At 44.9% G+C, this 13,295-nt stretch overlaps 1 protein-coding gene across 2 annotated transcripts in view; it reads right to left on the reverse strand.

Annotated features, from left to right (window-relative positions):
- Positions 1-6,534: 6,534 nt before the first annotated feature.
- NHEJ1 (non-homologous end joining factor 1) overlaps positions 6,535-13,295 on the reverse strand; it is a 111,306-nt gene continuing 104,545 nt past the window's right edge. Inside the window, exon 9 of one of the 2 annotated variants that reach the window (XM_060278192.1) lies at positions 6,535-12,150. In XM_060278192.1, coding sequence (XP_060134175.1) covers positions 12,070-12,150 — 81 coding nt within the window. In that variant the 3' untranslated portion in view covers positions 6,535-12,069. The remainder of the gene's footprint in view (positions 12,151-13,295) is intronic. The other variant, XM_035127340.2, reaches the window with a different exon arrangement.

Consider the following 13,295-nt stretch of genomic DNA (forward strand, 5'->3'; position numbering starts at 1 on the left):
CGGAAACCCCACCGCCACCACCAAGTGCAGGATCGGTCTGCAAATGCCATTCTCCACCCCACCACAGTCCCAGGCTGCCACAATTGGCTCCAGTTCTGGCTGGGGGAGGTAAAACGGGTGCCCAACCCGCTCTAATATCCCTGGCTGAAAAAAATAAAGAGGACAGAGAGTTGGGGGCGAGTGCCCTCAGCTCCTCAAAGCTGCTTCCCCTGCTGATCCCTTAATGCCCCCCCGCACCAATTTACCCCCATCTGCGCCGCCCCGTGTTGTGTTTGCCTTGGGGTGTCCTCGCCTGGCTCGCGTGCCCGGCTCCCTGGGTTCCGACGGGGAGGGGGGGAAGTTAAGCTGGTTGAAGTTTAACCACCACCTCCTGGGGCCCTATTGTTCGGCAGGAGGCCCGATATTTCCACAGCGACTCGTAGGATCTGATTAACCGGCTGAGACAACAATGCCGCCTGGGCCGGGCTTCCCCTTGCAGCTGCCAGCGAGCAAAGTCAACACAACGCCCGGGAGCGCAGCCTGGAGACATAGGAGCCAACTCCTAGGGTTCGATGGGTCTTGGCCCCCCCCCAATAAAATATTTGAGGGGGCTGGTTCCCCCCCCAAAAAAGTTAAAGTGCATAGCCATTCAAATGGTGTGCGAGCACCGCGTCATATGATCAATAATGCGGGCGGGGCTTATCTGCCCCCCCCCCCTATTCAAGTTGGCACCTCTGTCTGGAGAGGAGCGAGGGCTTTCTTATTCAGTCCCGGGGCCGTGTGCTTAGCTTCAGAGCACATGCAAAGTGATAGGGAGGGAGGGAGGGAGGGAGGGTGAACCCGAGCATGTGAAAAGTTCTTTTCGGATTCTGTCTCATAACCGAGAAGTCAGAGGCAGACTTGTACTTCAGGGCTTGGGGAGAAGAGAGTTCTCAAAACAGACTGAAGAGCTTCGCTTCGGCTTGATCGATTTTCTTTTATATAATAAATGATGGACTTCCCGGAGGTCTGCCCTCCTCTGGACTCTGTTGCTCCTCGCCTTTAATTCATCCATCCAGCCATGGGCGTAGCCAGAATTTTTTTTGGGGGGGGGGCAGGACTTTGTTAACTGGGGGAGTAGGACCGACGTGATTGGTCAGTTAATTAAGTATTTCTATTGTTTTACTTGATCTGGGGGGAAGCTTTTCCCCTGCCCCTCCCGGCTACGCCCATGCATCCAGCTCTCTGCCACTTCTCTGCACTACCCAGTTTTCCCTTTCCTTACCAACCTGAGATTGCATGCCGGTTGTAGTCCAACTGGATCTGCAGGGTGCCCGTCTTAACTACCGTACCAATGCAAAAGAGTGTATCTGAAGGATCCCTCAGACTTACCTTGATGGGACCCCAATGGTCTATCCATAACCTCTAGTAACGCCAGCTCCCTCCTTTCACAATCAGAACATCTGCCGATTATCCATCTCCCACCTACTTACTGCTTTCTGTCCTACCCACCACTAATGCATTTAAGTCCATTTTAGTCTCTGGACTAATACTAGATTTCGCTTTTTCAACCCATGGTAAGACATCCCTTCCTGTCCTTTTGCCGAGTGGACTCCTGGATTTGCTCTGGTGGCACCACCTCGACCTACACCCACCTGGGTTACATTCTATCACCAGGCTCCCTGTATGACAGGGGGGGGGGAGGGAGAGGGAGAACCCGCTACAGCAATACTGTACTGAGCTGTATGGGAAGCTTTTCCTGGGGATGCCTTTTCCTGGGCTGGGCCTTCTTACCAGTGTTTGCAACCCATCCTGTGACCCTAAACCAATATCTGGTCTAATATTACCCTAGAAGGGTGCAGGAAGAGGTCGCTTTTTGAACATGGCACCCTATTACTGCGAGTATAAGCATATCATAGCTATTGGTGCCTGCACAGCCATTCTGCAGCCAATGTGGTATTTGCTCTAAAAAAAGAAAATTGCAGGGTGAGCTTATGACTCGCCTTCGGTCACTCACTGAATCAATGGCAGAAGCGGGGGTGGTAGTGGTGGTGGAGAGATTTGAATTCAAATCCTCAGAGCCAGCTCCAACTATCTAGGCACCAGGAACACACTGGCTTCCTGGGTTTGGTTGAATGCATACACACGTGCACATCCCTCTGGCTGGCCAAAGACCTGGGGCTCATGGGCATAGCCAGGATTTTTTTTAGGGAGGCAGGCTTTTGTTAGGGGGGGCACAGAACCTCAGATTGGTATTGATTTTGGTTGATTTAGGCCGGGGGACAGCTGCTCCTCCTTGGCTACGTCCATGCTGGGGCTATGAAATAATAACGTCTCCTGCAAGTTCAGTGGAGACTGGATGGGATGCAGCATGGAGGGCAGTACTGAGGTTGCAACTCTATCCACTCACTGGATACTCTCCACAGGACATTTGTTGCGGAGAGGACATCAGCAGCCAGCTTGCCCCTGCCCCCTTGTTGCGGCTGCTGTGGTAGACAGCTAAGGTAGGGTGGAAGCAAGAACAAGGCTACAGGATGGAAAGGAAGGAGCCACGGAAAGGCATATAGGACAGTCAGTGGTTCTGGCGATTAGGACGGGCAAGAGATGTGTGGACTTAGAGGGAGCTTCAAAACTGGCACGATTCATCTCTGGGGGAGGGCAGCAGCTTTGCATGCAGAATATTCCAGATATTAGTACGTATCTTTAAATAAGGTTGGAAATATTCCCTGTCTGAAATCATGGAGAGCTGCTGACAGTCAGTGTGGACAGTAAGGAGCTAAAGTGGACCAAGTGGATGGTCTCATTCTGTATAAACCAACTCCCTAACTTCCTGTCCCTTGATCCAGCACTCAGAGACCAGCAATCCCGTTAACCTGCCAGGGAAGGATCGGCAGAGGAAGTAGTAGCAACCACTTAATTTTGGTATTGAGCACCTTCGAGCACGGGCTGGTACAAAATTTCAGGGCAACAGGGCGCCAACCACGAGGAAACAGGTCCTGGCTCTTCGTTCGCTGTTCCCATGAGGTCAGGAATAATCCTTGCGATTTGGGGATTATTACCCCGTCTAGGTTGTAGCTCCTTCCCTGGACTGTATCAACTCTATCAAAGCGTGGGGTGGGTAGTGGGAGTGAAGAATAGCAGATAGGCTGAAAACTACCCTGCGTCCTAGCAAATTCTGCCAATCCAACTTTCCCTTTCTCTCCCCCCGCCTCGCAAGAGGGGGGTCAGTTTGTCTCCCCACTGTAGGGGGAATCGACAAAGAGCCTACACAGCCAAGAGTTCCCGCCCTGAAACGCTTCCTCTTTACTCCCAAAACGGCCCCTGATCAACTTCTTCGGGCTTAACACAGCACAGCACACAGGGTTACCATACCTGGGGAAGCTCAGCTGTGCTTCCCTAGTAGTTTGAGAGCTGGGTTCTACAGCCTCTGCCTTGGATGCAGGGGGCCTCTGGTTCTGACGTGAGGGAGGGGGTGGGTGGCGTTGACTGACTCGAAAAGAGACGTGGAGGGTGTAGCAGTACTGAATGGATCCCTCCCTCCTCAGGCTGGCACACGAAAAGGGCAGCCGGAAAAATCCCCATAATCACAAGTGGCATTGCAGTCCAGGGGGCACTATTTCCTTATTTTTTTAAAACCGAGGCGCACTTCTGTGACAGGCGAGGGGGGATTTTCCCTTGCAATACTGACTATCCAGGTTGAATTTTTGCAAAGCGAGGCTGTCTACTTGGACGCTGTCCGGGTCCCACGTGCGCGTTGGGTTCAGCACAAGTTCTCGGTGTAGTCACTGTAAATTTATTGCGCGGGAGATTATCTGCTCCAGGTTTATGACTTTCCATTGGCTTTCACTGACTGAATAGCTCTGCCCACAGATAAAAGCAGCAGGTATCCAGAGGTAAACAGATTTGCTGCTATCTCGTGGTCTCTCCAGGTAAAGATGGAGGGCGTGGTATTTTCTTTTTAATAGATGCTGAATGCTAATATTTTTTAGACCTGTTTACAGTGTATAAAACTAATATTACTTAAAATGTGTCAAATAAAACTATCACTGTAAAATGAGCCATTCTATGCAGATTTGCACCAATCAGTTCATATTAGATTATATGAAGGAGATATGCTATGCTGGGCAATTAAGATCCACACCAGAAAATCTAGCTCAGTGCACCCTCCCCTTTCTCCTGGGCTTCTGAGATCATTACACACCATATACAGTCCTATTGTCAGTCTTAAGGGACAGAAATGCATGAAAAAGAAAAGAAAGTTCAGAATCCTGAAACTGCTACAAATTACAAGTGGAGAGAGCTCTGTTGCACTCAGGTCCTGCTAGTGGGCTTCCCATAGGCATCTGGTTAGTCGTTATGAGAGCAGAATGTTGGACTAGATGGGCCGTTGGCCTGCTATGACAGGGCTCTTATGTTCTTATGTGTGGTGTCCACTTTGAATACACACATCCCAAGTAAATAACAAGGTATATGCCCTGCACTAGGTGGAAGATGCGGGTGGCACTGTGGTCTAAACCACAGAGCCTACGGCTTGCCGATCATAAGGTTGGTGGTTCGAATCCCCGTGATGGGGTGAGCTCCCGTTGCTTGGTCCCTGCTCCTGCCCACCTAGCAGTTTGAAAGCACGTCAAAGTGCAAGTAGATAAATAGGTACCACTCTGGCGGGAAGGTAAACGGCGTTTTCATGCGCTGCTCTGGTTCGCCAGAAGCGGCTTAGTCATGCTGGCCACGTGACCCGGAAGCTGTATGCTGGTTCCCGCGGCCAGTAAAGCGAGATGAGCACCGCAACCCCAGAGTCGTCCGCGACTGGACCTAACGGCCAGGGGTCCCTTTACCTTTAGGTGGAAGATTGGGGACTAGAACTTAGAGGAAGAAGAAGTGGAGAGAGAGTTTGGGACATCAACCCAAGAAGGGGCGTGGAGGGTAGAGAAGAGTGCATTAGCATACTCTTCTCTACCCTCTTCTCAGGGCCTTCACGCTCAGGTTACTGTCTCACTAGAAGACTGTAGCATTATAAATTTTTATAATACAAGCAGGAGCTAATGGAGATCACTCACAAAAAGATATAGGCAGTTTTGCAGACTCCCTACAAGTTAGTTAAACACTGGAAGGCAACTCTTGCATCTGTAAACTAAGAGAACAAGTATAGATTAGGAAAGTGTGTGTATAACTTTGCTCTGCAGTTTAATTCATTTTACCCTCCCCAACTGCTTCCCTTATCTTTCATTAATGTTTTCCTTGGTTTACCGTAATAGTGTAAGTGGCCATGAAGAGCTGTATAGTATATTGGAAGGAAGTTTTTCAATATGGGGTACTATTTCTATGGAGACAGAAATCTATTTTCATATTCTTGAATGAATCTTTGTATTCAGGCACTGATGTGGACTAGAGGTAGGAGTTTTTCCTCAGCATCTTTCTGGGGGCCATATGCTAGTGGTGGACAGAGGTAGAAGCAAAAGTGGGCATAGCAACAAATGTAAACCTTGCCTTTGTACAGTAGGCTAGTTTCTGCATGCACCCCCACACCCCTCTCTATCCTCCATCCAGGGAAATCAATGACACATTCCAGCAAGGCAGTAACATTCAGGGGTTGAAGCAGGATGAGTGAGGGTCCTGGGGAGAGTTCAGTGGGCCATACTAAGAGGGCTGGAGGGTCTCCATTTGACACCCCCTGAACCTGAGGTTCCCCACCCATGCTGTGGAGACTAGAAGGCAAGGGTGCAGATTGAAGTTAGTTCCTGGGTTTGCAGTTCCTCATTCAAAAGAGGTGCTTCTACTACCTGAATAAAGTCACAAATAAGAAATGGGGGCAGGGGAGATTTCTTCCATAAAGTAAATCAGGCATCCCCAAACTTTGGCCCTCCAGATGTTTTGGACTACAATTCCCATAATCCCTGACCACTGGTCCTGTTAACTAGGGATCATGGGAGTTGTAGGCCAAAACATCTGGAGGGCCGCAGTTTGGGGATGCCTGAAGTAAATCATACACCAGGAGTTTTTCTCCTGCAAGGTCCCCTAGTATTGCATTAAACCAAAAGCTTCACCTTTGTGCAAATAATGTCCCTCCATGCAATTTGACACTAATAAACATATGAATGAACTAATAAACATAAGAAACCACAGGATTTACATTTGGAAATAAGCCCTGGACCATCCCAAGCTATGCCAACTGTTACTGATTTGAGTGTGGCCCAATACTTATTTTAGGGGGCAAATATTGCAGTAGGGGGTCCTATAGTTCCTTCACTTGTGGGTACATTTCCACCAGCTGGTTAAAAACACATTGACTATACTATGGCCAGCACATAATTCAGGTGTTAAAAAACTTGCACTGGCTGCCCATACACTACACTACCAGGCCAGGTTAAAGGTTCTTGTATTAATTTACAAGGCCCTTAACAACTTAGGTCCAGGATACCTCAAGGACTACTGAATCCCTTATATCCCTGCCCAATCACAGAGGTATTTGGAGGAATCACTGTTAATGGTCCCCATGGTTTGGCTGCACGGCTCCTACCCACCAGAAGTAGTGCATTCAGTATTGTGGACCCAGTTTTATGGAACTCTCAATTGAGATCAGGTAGGCTCCCACCCTGAACTTCAAGCACCTCTTTTATCCCAGCAGGAATTTTAATAGAAATATGAATTTATCATGTTGACAAATTTTTAATATTTTCTGTATTGTATTTATTGTACACCACTTAGAGACAATTGTAGTTAAGTTGTAAAAAAATGTTTCAAGAAGTAAAAATAAATAAGTGGAAATAAATATATATATATAAAAGATACATACTAGAAAACACCTTGCACAAACATGAAATTTTGGCAGAATACAGTGCTTTGGACCCTAAGGCTACTATCCTATATACACAAATTCTAAAGGGCTTTCATTTTAGTAAAAAAATCAATGATAAGCTGAAAAACTGATTAAAACATGTATCTACATATCTGGATAGCCTTGCCTAAACCATAGCTGCCAAGTTCTCCCTTTTTTAAAGGGAAATTCCCTTATGCTGAATAGGCTTCCTCACGAGAAAAGGGAAAACTTGGCAGCTATGGCCTAAACAAAAATATTTTTAGCAGACACCAAAGAGAGTACAGTGAAGGCACCTGCCTGATGTCAACAGGCTGGGAGTTCCAAAGTGTGGGTGCTGCCACAGTTTCTATTTCTTACACTGTGAGATGAGTATCATGCAACACCTGTAACAGTGCCAGTTATGCAGATTGATCAAGTGCCATAAGGTGATGTTTTGCCATAAAGTGGCTTCCACTGCTATTAGTAAAACCAATTAATATAATATTTTAACATGAAACTAGAGTGACTGGCACAGACACAGTAGTTGAGTATTACTTTGTGTCATGGTAGTGGCTGTCATTAAACTTGTCAAACAAATGAATAATGTCATAGTCTTGTCAGCATACTCTGTGTCATTTCTCTCTGCTACTTAGCCTGATGAGCAAGAATGCTCCTTCTTAATGATATACCAAATCCTAATTGCAATGGGTGCTTTTGGACCCATCCCTGTGTCACTTGCCGCCTGATTTCCCAGCAGGAAATCTCTAATGCAAAGGTGAAAGTAGCTCAGCCAGGAGTAGTCTCTGAACAGGAACACTGCTACTTCAATTTTTTTTATATACAAAAAACTCTCTCACTTTTCCTTATGCTGATGATGTCTCTTTAATGACAAATGCAGATGCTTGTCTGGGCTGCACCACTTGGGCAGGGCTGTGTGGTGGTCAGGGACTGTGTTCTGCAGACAGAGCTCACACCCATTCTGCCCATTGCCTGCAGCGTGTTTGCGTGGAATGACAGCCTCTAGGACATACTCAGACAGGAGCCAGATGATTGTCTTAAAGAGAGTTGAAAGTGCAGTGGTACCTCGACTTACGAACGACAAGACAACCGAATTTTTCGACTTACGAATGGGGCAAATGGCTGCACACTTACGAATTTCTCGACATCCGAATGGAAACCGCGGCAGTTTTAGATAGGGTTTTTTCGACTTACGAATTTTTAGATGGGGTTGCTTCGACTTACATTTTTTTCCGTTTCCAATGGTGCTTTTCGACTTACAAATTTTTTGACCTACGAAGGTGCCTTCGGAACGTATTAAATTCGTAAGTCGAGGCACCACTGTAGTTTGAAAGAGGCTTTGCTTCTTGTGGTGTACAAGCATGCCCCTTTTGTCACGTTGTTGCTTCTGTTCAAACAGGTTGTGCAGGTTTTTTCAAAAATGAAAAGCCTGCCAAACTTATTGGATCAAAGATAACAGTGGAATGAGTACACACCCAAGCAGTGTTCACTCTTTCAAGCTGCCCCCAACTTCTTGGGGAGGGGGAAAAAGATGTTGGTTTGCCTCCTCAGTTTGTATCAACAGATGTGCAGTTTTGTCCCTTACTGTCTCAGTACAAATCTTTCCACACTTCACCTACAGGCATGTTTCCTTTGCCTGAAATTGTAGGCTTAGGGCTTGGGGTTTTGTTTGTTATGTTTGGAGTTTGTAAGTGCTGTGTGTTACCCATGTAGATGAAGACAGGAAGTTGGTACTTTTGTAGTACAAGAAGTTACAGAATTGTTATCAAGAAAGCACAGGACAAGCATCAATTGCAACGAATCTAGTTTAATCACCCTGGAACTTTCACAGGCACATGATTGAAAGTGCAATCATGTGCAACTTCACCATTAACACATTGGGGGCAAATCATGATGAATGTGCAATAAAAAAGACATCTGGAGGGGCCCTATGTTTCAACAATTCTTCCCCCCTCCCATATACATTCAGATGTAATAAACATAATCATATTAATTACAGTGGTACCTTGGCTTACAAACTCTTCAGGTTACAAATGCTTCAGGTTACAAACTCTGCTAACCCAGAAATAGTACCTCAAGTTAAGAACTTTGCTTCAGAATAAGAACAGAAATCGTGCTCCGGCAGCGCAGCAGCAGCAGCAGCAGCAGCAGCAGGCTCCATTAGCTAAAGTGGTGCTTCACGTTAAGAACAGTTTCAGGTTAAGAATAGACCTCCGAAACAAATTAAGTTCTTAACCAGAGGTACCACTGTACAGTGGAACCTCGGTTTACGAACACCTTGGTTTACGAACGCCGCGGACCCATCTGGAACGGATTAATTCACTTTCCATTACTTTCAATGGGAAAGTTCGCTTCAGTTTATGAACAGATTTTCGGAACCAATTACACCCATGCTTCGGGTTAAGTACGCTTCAGGTTGAGTACTCTGTGGACCCGTCTGGAACAGATTAATCCACTTTCCATTACTTTCAATGGGAAAGTTCGCTTCAGTTTATGAACGCTTCAGTTTATGAACAGACTTCCGGAACCAATTGTGTTCATAAACCGAGGTACTACTGTACTTTAAAATGACAGATATGTCAACAATAGAAATAGAGGGGTATTAAGTTTTGAGTATAAATTTAGTGTTAGATAAACTAGGGAGCTAAGACTGACTGCAAGTACATTGTACACTGACAGGCAGTGGCTGACTATCCAGGGTTCCAGACAGGAAAATTTCCCAAATCTATCTGGAGGTGCCAGGGATTGAACATGGGATCTTTTGCATGCAAAGCATGTGCCCTCCCAGAACATTAAGTTATATATTATGTAATGACTCATTCTATATGGTTCAAAATAAGAATTCAAGACCCCAGATTTCAAAATTTCATAAACTCCAGATTTCATTTTTAAAACATTCAATAATGTAAAACTGCACTGTTCTGGTTAATCAATTTAACACCCTACAATCAGTTCACTGAAACCTTTTTGTCCTTCTGTTTCTGCAGTGGGAACCATAGCACAATGTGTCGCAGTATGCCAGTGGACAAACCACAATACATCAGTGGACAAACCCCAATATATTAGGATGAACCTTTAGGTAATTACAGAACTCTGCACCTACTATTTCTTCATTCTTCATATCAGTATCTTGTTAACAGGCAGCAGAGTTGAACTATTCTGGCTTCACTGGGGAGGAAAAGGAAGAGACTTTTTAGCTTAATTCCCTCTAAGGTCAGAGGAGTTAATTTCATTGTGAATGGTTCTGTGGCTATTGGGTGTGGCCCAGCAGGACAGCATAAGCACTACTTGACTGACAGCCAAAGTGGGCAGGACAGCATTTGGGGGAAGGTAATTCTTTAGCATCACTTGCTATAGCAGAAGCCTCTTCCCCTTCTGGCCTCTAGGATGTGGTTTTCCAGCCTGCTTGCAATGATAGCCTGTAATTCCTCTGGCCAAGAGCAATCTGTTTTTATTCGCCTTTTGATCCTGGAAGCAGGTATGAGGGGGGTAGTATGTTAGAAGCCTGCTTTGCAGCTACAGTAAATTGCTTGCTTTCACAGCACTAGGAGGACTTCATGGGCATCAAATGAAACAATGTTTGCTATAAAATCTGGAGGTTTGGTATAGTGAAGTTCTGCAGGTTGAAGCGTGGAAGAAGGGCATAAGAATGGAGTAAAAGTCAATGCAAGGAGAGAACTGCACTCCAGTGAAGACAGGACTATGTAGTAATGTGTGTGTATGCGTAAGAAGGGTTTACAGCATAGTCCTGTACAACTAATGACCACACAAGCCAAACAGAGCCCAGAAGCCTAATGCTCTATCATTGCCAGGAGCTATACAACCCCACTGTTCTTATGGTCTCAGATTAACAGCAATAGCAATAGATGTACTGAGATCTCAGTGAGCCCTTATACTCAAATCCAAACTCTTCTTCTTCATATGGGGCGGAAAGGTGATTTTTAAAAATACTATAAACTGCCCTGTGATCCTCAGATGAAAGATGATATTCAGCTTGGCAAGTTGAAATTGTGTAGATCTATGTTGCAGAAAAAGTTTCAGGATGTGAATAGTTGTGTGGAACTTCAGCTTACAAACATGATGATATTAAACAAAAAGTCCAAGAGAACCCCATATGTCCTCCGAGTTCTGGGAGCTCCAGTGCTAAACTTGTTGTTAGACATGGTATATGGCAAGTTTTAGAATATTGATAGGCAGCAAAATATTATTATTATTATTATTATTATTATTATTATTATTATTATTATCATCACTAGGGAAGATGTCATTTTTCTACCTCAGGCACCAACATCCCTTGGACTGCCTTTGCGCAAAAGTAAAGGTAGAAGGTTACGTCCTATCTCTAGCTATAAGGGCAGGAACAGTCTGATCAGTAAAAAGACTAAGGTTTCACAGACCAAACATTAGATATTTAGGGAAGAGCATATTCTGTGCCTTAAAAAAGCAAATGTTTGCATCAAGGAAAGTGGAGCCCAGGCTAAAATTATGTTTGTGTGAATTTGCTTGAATCAGTACAATGTACCTTCATGCATAAAAATTTAATCCTCTGCGGTATATTTTGTGAAAAATACAGTAGAACTAAACAAAGGATGAGAGGAAGCAAGTGCTGAGTGGAAGAGAAGGGAAACACAGATTAAGAGACATAGATTCTGTGCAGAGACAGAAGACCATGCAAATCACACAGACCAACACAACCCCAACCCATGCCCTGCTTTGGGTTTTGCACCTTTGTTAGACGATGTCCACACCCTTCTTAAACATTTATCTACCACCAAGAAGGGTGTAAGTTTGTAGAAAAAAGAAGCTGTGGTTGATTGATGCTGGCAATGCTGCATTGTATAGTGCATGTGTAAAAGATACTGCATTAGAAAGCCAAGGTCTTTTAGCCAAGGTCTTCATTACACACACATTAACAAAGTGGGGTATAGATTTTATGGACAGAACAGGTGTAGTAGGAGCCCAGATAACTATCAATCTTGGATTCCTCTCACTGTTCATGCTCTGCCCACTTTCTTTTCCCTGCTTTTTACTTTGAATGCCTCATCTCCAAGTTCAAAGGCTAGTATCTGTGCTACAGAAAAGAGGGGGGGGAATAAGCAGAGGTAGGGCAATAGACAGCTGTAGTGTGGAAGGAGATACTGCCCAACTATTGTGTTTAAACATGGCAAGAAAGAGGGGGGAGGGGAGGAACAGAGTGGCATAGCTGTACTCTGGGGAGAAAAGTCCAATTGTTCCAGGAAGAGGAAGAGGTTCAATACAACAACAGCATTTCTATCTTTGTGGAAGAGTCATTTGCATCAGCCAAATAGCCCTTTTGCCTTCTTCCTTTTGCTCTTGGCAATGGGCAAATGAACCTTCTGGGTCTGGGAGGAAGGTACCTGGAAAGAAGAGGTAATAGTTAGAACCAATCAGTTAACAAATCGATTCATCAGTTGGAACAAACAAAAACAATTACAGCCACACAGGATCTCTCTGATATATTCACTTTGAGCATTTGGCTATCCAGACACAGAGCTTACAGTTGTTGCATGGGTTGTGAACAGTAGCAAGTAGCTGGCAGTAGCACTTGGTAATGTTGGTCATGGGATAAATGTGTCTTTTGTATATCTAACTTATGAAGGTTATATCTGTGGGGCAAAAAGAAGCTGGAGGGCATCCACAGGACATCCATGAGTTAATCAGTCTCACAGTGAACAAGGCAAGTCCCTACTCCAGATACCAGCTAGTCCTCTTGATGCAGGGCACTCAATAAGGGGATGGTGAAGCATGGTTTGGATTGACCAAGAGCTCCTTGCCTATGCCATTTCCCCTTTGTTTATATGAAAACTACATTCCTAAACGGCCTCGGCCCAGTATACCTGAAAGATCGTCTCCACCCCCATCCTTCTGCCCGGACACTGAGGTCCAGTGCCGAGGGCCTTCTGGTGGTTCCCTCGCTGTGAGAAGCCAAGTTACAGGGAACCAGGTAGAGGGCCTTCTTGGTAGTGGCACCTGCCCTGTGGAACGCCCTCCCACCAGATGTCAAAGAGAAAAATAACTACCAGACTTTTAGAGGACATCTGAAGACAGCTCTGTTTAGGGAAACTTTTAATGTTTAATAGATTATTGTATTTTAAAACTTCTGTTGGAAGCCGCCCAGAGTGGCTGGGGAAACCCAGCCAGATGGACGGGGTATAAATAATTTATTATTATTATTATTATTATTATTATTATTATTATTATTATTATTATTATTTAGTTACTCTTTTTCATGCAGTAAATCAAATCTTGATTTTACTTTACACTGGCATTTTAGTACTATTGATTTTCCACATGGCTCTACATGTGCAATTTTTACTCATTTGTAACGGGGTAGACACCTTTCCTTTAGGAAGCTCCTCCTCTAGGGGACATCATATTTTTTTAGCACTCAAAATGCAATATATAATCACTGGGAAAATGTAATTCTCTCTCCCAGCCACTGCAATCTGGAATGCTGTCTGGAATGCAGTTGCATGAATGTCACATACACTTATTGCCTAGT

Source organism: Zootoca vivipara, chromosome 1 (genome assembly GCF_963506605.1).
Source record: "Zootoca vivipara chromosome 1, rZooViv1.1, whole genome shotgun sequence".
In the NCBI taxonomy this organism is placed as follows: Eukaryota; Metazoa; Chordata; class Lepidosauria; order Squamata; family Lacertidae; genus Zootoca; species Zootoca vivipara.